At 38.7% G+C, this 16,248-nt stretch overlaps 1 protein-coding gene across 1 annotated transcript in view; it reads left to right on the top strand.

Moving 5' to 3' along the window:
- The window catches only part of klf12a (Kruppel like factor 12a), a 28,241-nt gene extending 12,193 nt beyond the window's left edge, over positions 1–16,048 (top strand). The window contains exons 2-6 of the mRNA XM_081360628.1: positions 1,622–1,703; positions 5,087–5,654; positions 11,099–11,237; positions 14,524–14,681; positions 14,770–16,048. Of these exons, the coding sequence (XP_081216754.1) occupies positions 1,638–1,703; positions 5,087–5,654; positions 11,099–11,237; positions 14,524–14,681; positions 14,770–14,963 (1,125 nt within the window). The 5' untranslated portion in view covers positions 1,622–1,637 and the 3' untranslated portion in view covers positions 14,964–16,048. The remainder of the gene's footprint in view (positions 1–1,621; positions 1,704–5,086; positions 5,655–11,098; positions 11,238–14,523; positions 14,682–14,769) is intronic.
- Positions 16,049–16,248: the final 200 nt, after the last annotated feature.

Below are 16,248 nucleotides of genomic sequence, written 5' to 3' on the forward strand. Positions count from 1 at the left end.
TTTTAGGCAATTGTCTTTAAGCTGCTGTGCTCACAATAAGAGATGTAAATAGAACTGTCATAGACTTTTCAGAAGTCAAAGCATCTGTTCAGGGGCCTCATTTATAACCATTGCGTACACACAAAACAGGCCCTGAAAGAGGCGTACGCCACTTCCGCCGCATAAGTTGTGATTTATAAAAACAAACTTGACGGGAAAATGTGCGCACCTGCACGCAAACTCTGACCCATGCGTACGAAGTTTTGGAGATGGAGCAGTTTGGCGACACCGATGGTGAGCTGGAGTTAAATGTATTTTTGTTCACTTTTAGACAGAAAATCTAAAGAAAATTATACATGTAGGCTACAGAAAGATAATACCAAATATAATTTCACTATCACTTGAAGCAAATATCCATCTCTTCTTAAATGTCCGCGCCAGCGAGCACGTTGGGCCGTTTAGTGAAACTGACGCAAATAACAGTTTAAATAAATAAAATAATGATTTAATCTGTTTTACTTCTGATATAAACATTTAGATTAAATACGTCATTCAAATTAATGGAGTTAAACACTTAAACATGAAATCATTACTGAGAAGTTACAACATTTTTTATATTCAATCAATAGAAATATGTGAGGTTTTTGAACACTTTTCCTCTGGCGTGCTGTTTTAATGTTTTAATCACAGAGATAATTGCTTATCATGGTAATACCAGATTGTCTGAGAAAATAGTTTCGTGCAAATAATGCACAAGGCCTATCTGTTTCCATTAAAAATATAAATCAATTAAAAATACAATTTGGCCAGTGGAAAAGATTGAGAAAAACTTTCCCTGAAATGTATTTTACACTATTTGATTTATGTATTCAAAAACAAGGCAAGGATAGGCTACTACATGATAAATGTAATGTGACGGCACATCTGTATTTCATATTTTCCTAATCTTGTACCGTTAAACGTTATCACGTGGATGCAAATGATATGCAGATAAGGATCTGCATAGTAAAACTACGCGTTGTAAGCTCCATATATGGATATTTCGGGGTGGAGACGCATGTGCGCACAATCTTGCTGACTGGGATTTATAAAGTGAATTCTAAGCAGGTTCTGGCGTACGAACGGTTTTATAAATCAGAATAATTTTTGGCGTATGTCATTTTTGGCTTTCGGGCGCACGTACACTTTTAGTAAGGATCCTACGCACAGTTTTATTAATGAGACCCCAGATCTTGATCAGAGTCAGTAGAGTCAGAGTGGCGTTATTATCATTTCAGCTCTATACTGAATGTATACAGTGAAATGAAACAGCGTTTCTGATAAACATGACTGTAAAATACCTCAAGCAGTAGTAAACACTTCTAAGAATGATATATGAATGCTTATTAAAACCATTTGGCTTGCTCTCTCACATATGTTTACTGTTATTATCCTCACAGTTTATCTGTTGGACTGTCACCAAGCACAGCTCCTATATGATCTGAGACAAATCTAAGGTTGAGAAGACGTGTCATCACAGTTATAGCAAACATATTTGATTTCTCTGTTCCTCACTATGGCTGACTGTCTGCAGAACAACACGGTGTGATTTAACACTTCAAGTTATTGAAACCTAACGTTGTTTTTCTGCTATGCCTCACAGGAACAGTGCTATCAGGATGTTGATGCTGGATGGGATGCCAGGCCTGCCAGTTAAAATCGATCCTGCTGAGTCACAGAGACGGGTAAGAGGTCAAAGCGATGCCACACAGGTGTAGTCAGAGGATTCCAACACTCAATATCATAGTCACACAGTTTGGATCACTGCGAACGCAGGCAAACAGAGTGATGCAAACCAGTGCCGTTATAGGATATCTGCATTCTTGAAACACCACTTGACCAATCAAATTTGAGGACCGAAACTAACTTTTATACATATTCTGGTGGGTGAATGTCACAGAGCCTGTAAATACAATGTCTTAGTCATAATTAAGGCATTAATTGATAAAGTAAGGCTACATTGATGACTTGGAAGTCAAATATTATTGAGATGTGATATTTCAGGACAATTACTCTCCTAATTATTTACACCCACACGCAATACAGTCAAACCAAAATTTATTCAGACATAAGTCATAAGCTATAGTTTAGAAAATGGTAATAAAATATGACAAGAGCTCGAGTTATCAAATCAGTTGATATTTCACTGGTTTTGGCCATCCTTCTGTTAGACTGTCTCACAAATGAATTAGGCTGAATGTTATACTATATATATATATATATCATTACAATAATGAGAACATGACAATGACAATCATTTATGGCATTGCGGTGATATTAATATGTTGGTATTATGGGGGGCAAATGTGCTTACTTGTAATGAAATTAAATGTTACAATGCAAGAATCTTTCTGGTGAAAATACTGGTGAAATACCAGGACTTTTTCTTACTTGCACCAAGTAACTGTGCTTTGCCTTTGACACACTGTGTATTGCTTGTCTACTCTAGTGGTTTAGATTAAGGTGTCTCATGCTTGGAGTCTTCAGGATACATGCCAGATTTTCAGGCCTGACCAAATAAGCATTTACACGTGTTTCCCCTACTCCCCATGTCCTATGCTCTCTCTCCATTTTCATGCACAGCTAAACCCACACACATAACATTTTGCACCCTGTTTTACCCGTTTTAACAGTTGCCATTGTCGTGCCGTTGTTCGGGTCGAGTGCAGGATGTGCGTGGGCCACGCAACTCATCTTTGAAGTGTGTTAAATCAACAGGCGGCGCAGATGCCTAAACGTGCTTCTTGTTTAAGTGGGCTCAACGCCAAGCCCCTTTTCTTGGAAATGCATTGCTCCCCACTATTAAAGCCGTCCTCACCAGAAGCTATTCGGATTCGGAAAATTAGCCATAATGACTGGTAGCCCCCCATTCGAGGGGTTGGATGTGGGCCGTGCAGGAGGGGAGGGATAGGAAGGTGGGAAAGGTGAAGCATGAGTCGAGAGAGAGAGAAATGGGGTAGAGATGCAGTTTCAAAACATGTTCCATTTCGGCTGAACAGCCTCCAAGTCAACCGCAGTAAAAAACAGAAGGGAAATTTTTGGGCTAGAAATAATGCTGCCAGCAGACCACTTTTTGTCCATGATTTCATTGAGTCTGAGTGAGTGCTTCTGAGATGTTTGACTGGGGTGTTTTGGCGATTTGCTGGTGTTAATTTAGGATAACAACCGAGTCAGTAAATGCCTGAAAGACGTCTTTTTCTTCAAAAAAAAATTTTGTGATGTGTTTTCCTCTCATATAATAAAGAAATAAGTGACGTGTAGCCAAGTATGGTGTCCCATACTCAGAATTTGTGCTCTGCATTTCATCCATCCAAATGCAGACACACAGCAGTGAGTATTGAACACAAACACACCGTGAACACGCACCCGGAGCAGTGGGCTCAATATAAATACTCTCAATACATACTGTATGTTTTGCTAGTCCCTAGTTATGAAGCATTAGCTCCCCTAAAGTTAGCGATCTGAGGATATTTCACTCAGAATCTTCCCTTACCAGTCATTAAAAATGTTGTACATTAAAGGGTTAGTTCACCCAAAAATGTCATTAATGACTCATCCTCATGTCGTTCCAAGCCCGTAAGACCTCCGTTCATCTTCGGAACACAGTTTAAGATATTTTAGATTTAGTCCGAGAGCTTTCTGTTCCTCCATTGAAAGTCAATGGACGGCATACTGTCCATGTCCAGAAAGGCAATACAGACATCATCAAAGTAGTCCTTGTGACATCAGTGGCTCGATCTTAAGTTTATCAAGCGACGAGAATACTTTTTGTGCACAAAAAGTAAACAAAAATAACGACTTTATTCCACTATTCATTTCCTTCTCTCTGGGCCTCGAGCTTTTCACGTAGTGTTTTTGCGCAGCGCGTCTGTGTTGTACGTCACACGTAGGCTCACTATTGGCCGACGCTGGTCATGTGTGATGCGTGTGACGTACAACACAGACGCGCTACGCAAAAACACTACATGAACTTCAGAGAGAAGGAAATGAATAGTGGAATAAAGTCGTTATTTTTGTTTACTTTTTGCGCACAAAAAGTATTCTCGTCGCTTGATAAACTTAAGATCGAGCCACTGATGTCACATGGACTACTTTGATGATGTCTGTATTGCCTTTCTGGACATGGACAGTATGCCGTCCATTGACTTTCAATGAAGGAACAGAAAGCTTTCGGACTAAATCTAAAATATCTTAAACTGTGTTCCGAATATGAACGGAGGTCTTACGGGCTTGGAACGACATGAGGGTGAGTCATTAATGACATAATTTTCATTTTTGGGTGAACTAACCCTTTAAGTATAATCCTCTAGTCAGTGACACACCTGGATTCTTTGATTTGGTGCTCAGCAACATTTCTTATTGTTATCAATGTTGAAAAAGGTTGTGCTGATACACTGTGCTAAAGTGCTTTTCTGAATTATTTGATGAATAGAGAGTTCAAAAGAACAGAGTTTATTTGAAATAGAAATATTTTGTAACATTATACATGTAATAATCGGTTTAATGTCTCCTTGCTGAATACACATCATTGACCTTTACCTTGATTGCCTAACTCAAGCTGCTGAGTCTTCAGCCATTTACAAGAAACGGCTGAAGATGTATCTTTTTCATCAACACTTGGCCCGTTAATGCTAACACGTACTATTCTATATATCTATATCCTTGCAATGTGTACTGTGCTAGACTTACTGGGACTGGTCACAGCACTTGCATATTGTTGCCCTATTGTTGGTTTGATTCTTTCTATTGCTCTCCTCATAAATAAGTCGCTTTGGAAAAAAGCGTCTGCTAAATGTTTTTTAGCAGTCTTCACTTAATCACTCCAATGTCATCCCAAACCTATGACTTTCTTCTTTGGAACACAATAGATTTTTATGTTGTGTAATACATGTTTGGAATGACATCAGGATGAGTAAATGATGGCAAAGTTTTCATTTCTAAATGAATTTCTTTAAAGCTTTAAATAATCCTCTAAAACACATGAGCTCAATTTTCTGAAATCCTAGGATGCTCCTGTTCCAAAAGCAATTAACAGTTAACTGATTTCCATCTGTCTCTTTCCTCTCAGTCTCCTGTGATCCATGACTACACAGAGATGGGCGTGCTGGTGTTGAACCGCAGATTTCGGACACAGTCAGATGACAGACGATTCCTGTCCGACCCCTTCCAGACGCAAACAGAGCCAGTGGACCTGTCCACCAACAGAGCCAGAACCTCCCCGTCACTTTCAGCACCGTCATCTTTATCCTCGTCTCCCTCGTCCTCGTCCTCATCATCAATACGATTCTGTCCACGGTCCCCTCCTTCCAGCAAGTCTCTGTCATCTTCATCACCGTCATCATTATCCATGCCTTCATCTTCCTCCACTTCAGTGATAACCCCGGTTCCTCGTTTGAAGATGTCTCCGTCCTGCTCTGGCCCAGTGGTGGCATCTCCCCCATCCAGGAGTCTCCGGGGGCAGTCGTTTTTGCACATACCCCAGCTGATGCCTCCTTGCTCCAGCCCGGTCCACCTCCACCCACGACGGGTGCCGGTGGTGATGCAGCCCATGCCACTGATCTACACTGGGGTGAGATCGCTGGGCAACAGCAGGCTCATGATGCCGCTGCTAGAGGAAAACAGGATGCACAGGAAAGGTGAGACATAAGCATCTAAGCGCTGCTTGAATGGCTTACATAGTGTCTACACCAAAAGACAAAAGCACATAGAACCAGGGTTTGAAATGAACACCCGCCAAATGCGGGTAAAAATCCACCGTGGCGGGTAACGCTGTCAAATCACTTGCCAATATGGTGTGTTACTTATATTGTTTACTCACTTTGCTGGGGAAGTTCATGTAAGCCAAATCTGCGCAGATTTAGCGCAAATACTCAACTCGTGAGTCATCATGATATATTGAATTACGCAATCTGCGCATATCTGGCTTACTTGAACATGCACGTCACTATGCAACAAATAACGGCGCGCTTGTTCATTTGCATTGAAGCAATAGCGAAGATTAAAAAAGCATTTGGTTAACAGAAAAGACATTTTATTTTCCAACATCCTTTATTGATCTGTCCACCTAAAATACATTTATGGTGATGAGGATAAAATAAAAGAGGAAGGGAGGGAAAGGCTGGATGACAGAATTTTGTTTGCATATATATATAATATTTGCATATATACATATATATTTGCAACTGTCGCTTTGTCGCATACATGTAGACAGCCTCAAGCTGTTAGCCAATTAAATTACTGAGCTGATAAGTCCCCTGTTGTTACATCAATTTGTCTGTCAAACTTACTGAACTGTCTGTGACACGAACCTCCTATTTTGGGAAATTCCCAGCATATGAAAAAAAAGGTGTTTCTCATTTTTATTTAACCTGATGTACTAAAATAACTAAAACTAAAATAAAAATGTATAAAAACTAGACATAAAGATTACAAAAAGCACAACAAAATGACTAAAACTTTTAACAAATTTAAAATGAAAAAGGAAAACTCAAAAATAATAACCGATTCAAAATATTAATAAAACCCACAACAATGATGTTAAATGATGCTAAAATAACACTTTGAGTCGGATCAATCTCTGCTGTAAACCGCATGTACAAAATAATGTTTTGAAAGATCGTCTAAAAGCAAAACATCTAGGTTGGAAACAAACAAAAGGAATAGTAGTGCTTGTCGTTCTTTATGAAAAAGACCTTTGTTCATTGTACACTTCTGTGATTTTTTTTTCTGTTAAATACAGACAACATGCAGCCAAAGATTCTTTTAAGAAAAACACAAAAAAATCACAATATCTGCAGAAATCATCCGTTATACATTTTTCCTTTGTGTTAATGTCAATATTAATGACGTCGAATTTCCGACTTCCACTTCATATTTCATATTCAACCATTATATTTAGTGTTTAAACATAACAACCTGATACAAAAGCTTGTGCTTTCTTTTTATTGATTTTAAACTGCATTTGAAGTAATTTATCCAAAACTCATCAGGTACACCAGCAAGCGACCCGACCCTTGACATCATGTATTTGACAGACATAGAAAAGCGGTGGGTGAGGTTAAGAAATCCATCCTTCTGCAAAGACTTTCATTCTCCTCCTTTCACCACTTTCCTCTCTCCTCCTCCGTAGGTGCAAAGCACTGCGTTTAAAAGCCTCTTTTCGAGTTTCCGTGTTGCTGGCAGGGTCAGTGACAGAAGCCAGAGCCCGGCTGTGTGTTAGACAGGCTCAGCTCTTTTGAGTGCAGCTCCATTGTGCTCGGCTCTTTATATTCCTCAAAACAGGCGGCCGCTAAATCCCCGCAGGAAGTAGATGCGATGGGAAAAACTTTGCTTAGCTAAACGAGGGCACTTGGGTTTATTAGTGACAAAGCGTATGCGGAAACACAATAGCATCTGCAATAAAGACACACACACACACACACACACACACACACAAAATAATATATATTAGAATATATATATATATATTTACAATATGTTCTAAATTTAATATCAGTTTGATTAATTATTAGGTAAGTCACTTAAATACACCCAGCTATCTCTCTCTCTCACACACACACACACACACACACACACACACACACACACACACACACACACACACACACACACACACACACACAAGCTCATACTCAAACCCTTTTTCTAGGAAAGCTTGCCTCTGGGCAACAAAGCTGTTTTTAATGGGCTCTGTGGCTAGGAAGTATTTCCATTCATTCTTTCTTCTCTTTTTTTTCATCCTGTTTTCCTCTGGGGCAGAGGCATAGATAGAGGTTGGAGATGTCCTATGTCATATAAGTCTCTGTATTAATTTTTAAATGTGTGTGTGTGTGTGTGTTGTGTCTCAGAGCACTTTTTGCTATATACTGACCAGTCAGAGAAGGGCATTTATCTACATCAGAAGCCCACAGTGTGTGTGCAAACAAGCAGGTTGACACATAATTAGGCCTGTGCAGTTCACACTTTGATGATCCAATTTCAGTTCATTAAAAACATTCACGACTCACACACAGAGACCAGCCCCCTATCTTGAGGGTCCGTGCCCTTATGCTCTGCAGTCTCTCATGAAGTATCCATGGCAACAAGACAGGACATGGAATGACACGAAGACAACAGAGACCTTTGGAATTGCTATTACAACCAAACAAAAACAATACAAACATGCCCAGCTCTCTTATTATAGGAATAGAGTGAACTATACTGTCATTCGGTTGTGCTTGGAACAGTTGAGTTCAATCAAAAAGTACAATGTTGTCATCATTTACTCATTTGCATGTCGTTTCACATGGCAAAGTGGACATCACGTTCTTGAGATTCTCATAACTGAACATCAAAACATCAAACCTGCTCAGGTTACACAGCAGATGTTGATATTATCAGTGGATAATCAAATGTAAATCAGTGTTATTTTACCATTCTTATATACTATTAATAATATTTGTAATTAATTCTATTATATTTTTAGTTCTCATTATAATTTTAATTCATTTTGTTATGTGCTTTAGTCTTTTTTTCCATTTAGCTTTCTTTTTTATTTCAGTTTTAGTCATTTTTAGTACTTCAACTTATTTTATTTCAGTTAGTTGTCAAGGCAACATCATTTGTGTTTAAGTTTTTTATCTAATATTTATAGTTCAGCTTTATTTCAATTAATAAAAAATATTTTGATAGTTTACAATACCTACACTGATGTCAATTAAATTTAAACTTAAATGTCACATTTCAGCTATATTTCAATTAACACATTTGTTTAAATAGTTTTAGTTTACAATACAAATTAAATTAAATTTAAATGTCAATTAAATTCACTTTTTCATTTAAAACTTAAATTTTGATCTTTTTATCACATAAAGGTATTTTATGACTACAGATAACTTCATATGTACTACTTTAATGGTGATTTTATTGGTCTCTAGGAAACAAAATCTGTGAACACTGTCCATCCTAGCCTGGCAAGCCAGACCCACATCCAGATGTTGGGTCTGGGAACACACCATAGACACGGCTCAATCCGAGGGGCGGGATAAACGGTTGTCTTTCAAATTCCCTCTGCACGCAATAGGCGGATCTTTTGTGACGTCATTGTTTATGTTTGCCGCGTTGCATCACGGCAATCGTGTGGCAGGAAACACCGCTAGATACCTGTAATTTGACTGTTTTGCACGTTTGGAGGAGGATTTAGAGAAGAGGATGGTTCACTCTTGCTGTGTAGTCCATTGTACGGCTCGTTGGGGGCCTGATAAAAAGTTTTTTCGAATTCCCTCCGAAAAGGATCGTGAAAAACGAAAGAAATGGTTGTGTGCAATTAGGCGATTGAACCTGGACGCTCCGAAGCCTGGATTCCTAACGTTACTTATCGAGTTTGTGAGGCTCATTTTGTTCATGGTAGGCCTAAGTCTTAGTGACTATGTATTTATAGAAGATTGAATAAAATAAAATATAATAAAACTGAGTCAAATCAACCGAGTCATATGTTTTCGCGTTCTGATTCAGGTGTCCCAAACCGCGATCCACAGCACCCAGACTAACATTACCGTATTTTCCGCACTATAAGCAGAGGCGCTGGCGCACCTTCAATAAATGGCCTATTTTATAACTGTTTTCATATATAGGGCGCACCGGATTATAAGGCGCATAGAATAGAAGATACTGCAGTCAAACGTTTGACTGGGTTTGTGTTATGCGGTGGTCACCAACCTTTTCAAGCCTATAAGATCACATCCAAGTCCAAATGTAAACCAAGATCTTCCACTTGCAAAAAAATATGAAAAAAAAACAAGTGGCTGAGCTTTAAAACCTTGTTTATACTCGACGCGTCCGCATGAGCGTGAAGGTAATAAAAAAACTAATATCCGTCTGCTCGGGCAGATTCGGCTTTACAGCGCGCGCGCCTCCGCATCCGCAGATGCACGACTTTGAGCCGAATCTGCCCGAGCAGACGGATATTAGTACATCTCATCATCACCCAGTTTGCGCGTCTAAATCAGTTGTATGGTCTGGTGTTCAGTCTAAAACAAAACAGTTGCGTCAAGTATAAATGCCTCGTCTGTTTGGGGAGTTGCACGCACAGTCAGCGGAGATCTCATATGGGCTTTGAATAACTTCGATTTTGTCACCAATACAAATTTTGAGCTTCTCTCCAAACCTCCTCCGGTCTTCAGATGTTAAAGTGCTTATATATTGTGGATTTTGCCCGCTAACTTTCTTGAAAGTGCTCGTCGCGTCTTTACAGCCCGCAATACTGTTTGATTTGTTGCCACACAACCACTCGCGCATGCGTACAAAGATGTCAACAAAGATCCTATAGGATAGCGCTACAACCAACCAGAGCGTTTTCCCACCAGCAGAGCTAGTTGTTAGATTAAACTTTTGCCCTATCCGGTCGGCAAAACTCTGAACACGTCTTCCTTTTTTAATAATGACTTAAGTGCCGTTCTTTGTTCTTTTCTCAAAGAAAAGCTTAACTCCAAGTCCCCCAGACTCGCGGCCAAAGCCGATTCGAAAGACTATTCGCCAGCAGCGGCAGCCATCACGCAGAACCGTTGCAACTCTGCCGTCATCATGTTAAGCCCACCCACCGACTCTATACACGATGTGATTGGCCTGACTAGAGTTTGGTTTTTCCAGCTTGCAAGCCAACGGAGAGTTGCTAGACCACCCTGGCTGCAAAATAAAATTTGCTGCCGCTAGGGTGCGTCTAGATTTCTAGGCCGTGTCCATCCTTTAAGGAAATGATCTGCTGTCTATCAAAGCTTTTATTCGAACATTAATCAAAGTGCCATTAAATTAGAATCTTAGTCTGGTCTATTGTGTCTATTGGTCTATTGTGCTACGGCCATAGAATCAAACTGTAGAGTCGGTGTCCACACAACTGAATCATGTCTCATCAAACACCAGCATTTCAGAGGTCACATACAGTATGAATTATGCTACAGTAATCCATGTACAAACTCTGAATCAAGTACAGAAAATCAACACTGGGTTTGTTTGGAATGCAGTATCCTGATTGTAAGTCGTGGAATTATTTAATCATATGTGCATACTGTAAATTCAACTGCACCAAACTTCTGTTTTTATCCAGTCACACACCGAATCGCAGATGGACTGTCACCACGGCGATCTTTGAGTGACAGCGAGGATGATGACCTGCCCAACGTGACCTTGGAGAGTGTGAATGAAACAGGATCCAGTGCCCTGACCATCACCCGCGCTGTCCAAGAGTAAAGACACCATTTTTATTAATCAGCAGTATTTAGAATCCAGTCTACAACCTACCTATCTTTCATTATATACCCACACACACACACACACATATATATATATATATATAGACATATATATTGTGTTTCATATAGTGGTTTATATAGCTGTTTGTGAATGTAAAAGGTCTGCAGAGTTTCAAAGATCAAAGTGCATGACAAATAGAGTTATTGTCTCCCAAAAGATCCTCTTTGCGAATCAGTTCGTCAAATTCAAAGGAACCGAACTGATCAAAGATTCATTTGTGAACTGGATATTGCTATGACCGATCAGCCAATTCTTTTTTTCCACTTTGCAGCTGCAAATGTAACGAAAGGAGTAAAAGTATACATTTTCTCTTTAACGTATAGTACAAATGGTACTTAAGTAGAGTAACAAAGTATTACTTTGTTATTGTACAGCATGACCACAACAGACCGGGCCATCTGACCAATCAGAGCAGAGTAGGCTCTCAGAAAGGATCCATTATCAAATCGTTTCAGACATTGTGAGAAAAGAGGTGATGCTGCAATGTATATTATGATAACAATTAAAGTGTTTTTTTCTTTTTTTCTTGGGTGCATGTAAACCTATTGTAGGAGACAGACTTCCCAAACAAAATTAGGAACCTTTAAAATACCATAATCAGGGCACTTTAATGAAGAATTGAATAGAGAGTTGTATGTCGCACCTATACTTTATTTGTTTGCGAGCTATAGCTACAAAAATATATAGCTTATTTATAAGAAACTTCTCCATGTGACTGCAAGTAGGGACAGAGGCAAAAAGGCTGGATTGTCTAAATGTGTCTGGGAAGGACAAAGGTGCCTGTTTGATTCATAGCAAGGTGCAGGAGTGAATATTATTGTGAAAGAGAATGTGTGAGAGAGAGTTGCTGATTTGACCTGTTGGTTCTTCAATCAATACGAATTTGATCCAGTGATTCATGTAGTGTTTGTATATATAGTTTCTATACAGTTTGATGGCAAAATTTGAAATCTGACAAAAACCACCCTTAAGACACATTTTATTGGGAAAAACTATTCATAAATAAATCTGCTAATGTTTTTTTCCTTAATTATTGTGATATTAATTTTGTTATTATAATTAGGTTTAAATATTTAAAGTTTATGTACACTGTAAAAAGTGATCAGTTGACTTAACTTAAAAAAAAATATATAAGTTAGGTGAACTTGACAGTTCCACAAGTCAGCTGATCACTTTTTACAGTATATTTGTCAGACGGCGTATTCAGGGTAAACATTTTGCCATCTTGCGTTCCCTGAAAATCAAACACAGGAAGCTTCAGGAAGTGATCTCAGTCTCAGAGGGAGCGCATGCTTCAGGTTGAACGTGTTGTGGACACAGGTGCAGGAGTCGATGCAGGTTTATATATCCCTTGACCCGTGGTCAGCTAGTCAATAATGAATGGACTTCATTCTTACCTTTATTTTTCTGATAAACTGATCCCCAGATAGCGATGCTGGCCTGCACGTCCCCACCACTGGAAAGCCCCTCTGGTGTTCTCCACTGGGAAACATCCAAACAAAAGACGGAACATAAATGGCTGTGCTGAGTTTATTCTGATGGCAGCTGCTGTTTCCCTCCCTGCTTCTCTCATTGACAACAATCTATCAGTTGATTCTCACTGTAAAACACTCTAGATGGAGTTCCTCGGACGACTAAACAATCCACACGATGGAATGTGGAAAATAGTGACAGTGTTTGAAAAAATGTAAAAGATCTAGGATGTTTTCTTTCTTTCTTTTCCTCTTTGGGGCCCCAAAAGTGATGGAGTGTGCCAAAGGCTACAGGTGCCCCCCCCAATGCCCCCCATCCCGCACATGAATATGCACACACACACACACACTGCACTCCTGTTGCCCAAAAGAAACAGGAAGTGGCTCTGTGGGGGGTGAAAATGCCTCTGCTGCCACACAGAACACATTTCCAGTGAAAAATAGGCCTAAAATCAAATTTTTATATATCTATATATTTAAATCAATTTCAAGAACAAGTGTATTTCACTGACACTAAATATATTAACACAGTAAAAGCATTGGTTTTCATCAAATAAACAATTAATATTCTCCTTTAATCATTAACTGAGTAAATATTATAATGTAAATAATAATAGCAGTGTCATTTCTAAACCACTAGCGCCACCAAACTGAACATATTAAGCTGGGAACTGAGAAATCATTTAACATTGAAAAAATGAAACATCTCGCCTGTAAACCACCCTGATAGCACACGTACATCTCAGAGATGTTGACATCTGTAAGATGTATTTTTTAGTGTTTGCTCATCTGCAATACGTCACTAGGGGGTTTCCTGTCAGACGTTAAATAGACATTTAGAAAATGTCTGATGTTGTCCACTTGTCGTCCATCGATTCCTTTATAGCTCCCTCAAGTGGCCATTTAAAGCCTTACATTTATGGTTAAAGACTTAGCGTTTCCGAAAAGCATTGTTGGCAAACTATGGTCGAAAGTTCCGTCGTCATAAGCATAGTTCAATGAGTCAGTGTTTCCCGAAACGAACATTCACAAACAGCATTGCAAAGTTGTGTGGTCTGACCTACAGCTCTCAACTTAAGGTGTAAAGGAAGGGTCAACAGTGTCATTATAGATGCTATTTCATTAATGAATTACAGCTGTAATTACATGCAGGTATTTTTTAAATGTAAGTACAATGTAAAAACATGTATGTACACAGTAAATGCATTGTATCAAAGACTTTAAGGATTAGGCCTTAGTTTAATTAGGAGGACATTTAAGTAGCTTTTTTTTTTTTTTTTTTTTTGAAAACATGACTTAGAAAAAAAACATCACTGGTGTGCATATTAAGACAAAACAATGGCACTGACATATTTTAAGATATGCCAGTGCAAGATGCTTTCAGTTCAAATAGTTCAAACATGTAGTTTAGTCTGGGACTAGGCTTAAGTCACATCAAGGATGTTAAGAGGCTAAAAGCTGGTTTAAAACTTGCCCCATTGAAGTCAACAGGGTGCATATTTAAAAAGAGGATAACATGGTGTAGGCAACACCGATTTTTGTCGTTGTTCTCTGTACTGACAGCACTCCAAATTTACAAAAAAATGAGCTCAATGTTAAAATTGACCGGAGTTCTCCTTTAATATAAAGTGGGACCGACTTAAATAACTAATTGTATAGTATTGTAATTTATTTACTACCATTTTCATGCAAATGAAAATCCTTAATTGCTTTTAATAATGTTAGAAATCATATGCTGTCATTGCAGTTCCCTGTTGCCGTTCAGTATTGAGAGTCTTCGGAGGCCCAGGCCCTCAGAGTCGCCCGACTCAAAGAGAAGACGCATTCACAGGTGTGAGTTTGAGGGCTGTAATAAGGTTTACACCAAGAGCTCTCATCTTAAAGCCCACAGACGCACACACACGGGTGAGCCTATCATGTTTTTAAAAACGTTCTATTCCCGTTCCATAAAAAGTCAGGTCTTTTATTGATATTTCCGTACTTTCTCTCTCAGGTGAAAAGCCATACAAGTGCACGTGGGATAACTGCACATGGAAGTTCGCTCGCTCTGACGAGCTGACACGGCATTACCGCAAACACACCGGTGTTAAACCATTCAAATGCAGCGACTGCGACCGCAGCTTCTCCCGCTCGGACCACCTCGCCCTCCACCGCCGCAGACACGTCCCACAGACATGCATAGTGTGAAAAAGACACTTGATGGACAATATAAGCAGACGGAGCGGGTCTCTGTCTGCCATTGTCGCATGCAGAAGGTCTGAAATGATTCCCCGCACAACAATAATGAGGTGAAAGACATCTGCCTTCCCTCATATTGTTTATCTTCTGCACTTTTATGTGAGGTTTATTCATGAAGGAGTCTTTTACTAATGAACTATTGAAAGCCATTTGCTGTTAAATGTATTTGATTCTCCAAACCTTCAGGTTTGCCTTCAGGTTTACTCAATGGAAGCCTCATGGAATTGCAGTTTTTCATTTCACGAAAGTCTCAAACATATTTAGAATTCATTTTGTAATACTTATTTTTGTCTAAAAAGCATTGCAGAGTAGCCTAAGTCCATTCTGTGCGAGATTTGGTTTTGCAAAAAAACAACAAATAAAGACATTTAATTTACAATTTGCAGTGTAATAATGGCATGGCAATAATGGCACAAACACATTAGACAAACAAACATAATGACATTATAACAATGCAAGTTCACATTTTAGCTTCAAACTCTGCATGGGCTCCAGTTATCACTTTATTATGAAATCTGAAGTTGTTGTTGTTGTTGTTGTTTTTATATATATATATATAACTGAATGTGAGGAGACGGTCATACCATTAATGTAGTGTTCTGTCCTCTCAGGACTCGTCATATGAGAGAGACATTCTCTCACACCTTTTTAAACTTTCCTTGCATCATTTGTGCACAAAACTAGTGTAGCAGATGTCTGTATATTTTATAGTCTTTACCATGTGGTATCTAATTTTTGTTTGTTTGTATTGTATGTCATATATTTGTTCTGTATTCTGAGATTTGCACCCTTCTGTCCATAAATATGTGATGCCAAAATTTATAGTATTTTACAGGGAACCCACTGACTAAAAATCATGTGTGTAAATGAACGTCAAATGGGCATTCCTTTTATTTTTTCTCTTCTACAATGATGTATCTGTAAATGATGTTATGGTAAACATTTCAGTTTTATATGGATCTAACTGTGAATTTATATATAAATACAGTATATGTTAGAAAAAGGCATGAATAAAAGCACCGATTTGTATGTAGAGAAAAGACTTGTGTTTTTTTTTTAAGACATAAGCCCAAACAGATGTCCCTTATGAGAAACTAATAAACAGCTTGTTGAATAGAATAGAATGATGATAACAGATCGAACAGAACATGGATGGATTTTTAGAATTTGATTTTACAAAAACACTACAAGGATAATAGAAAACTATACATATTTGTTTATTTATCTATTGATT

Source organism: Scardinius erythrophthalmus (assembly GCF_964197995.2).
Source record: "Scardinius erythrophthalmus genome assembly, chromosome: 3".
Taxonomy (NCBI): Eukaryota; Metazoa; Chordata; class Actinopteri; order Cypriniformes; family Leuciscidae; genus Scardinius; species Scardinius erythrophthalmus.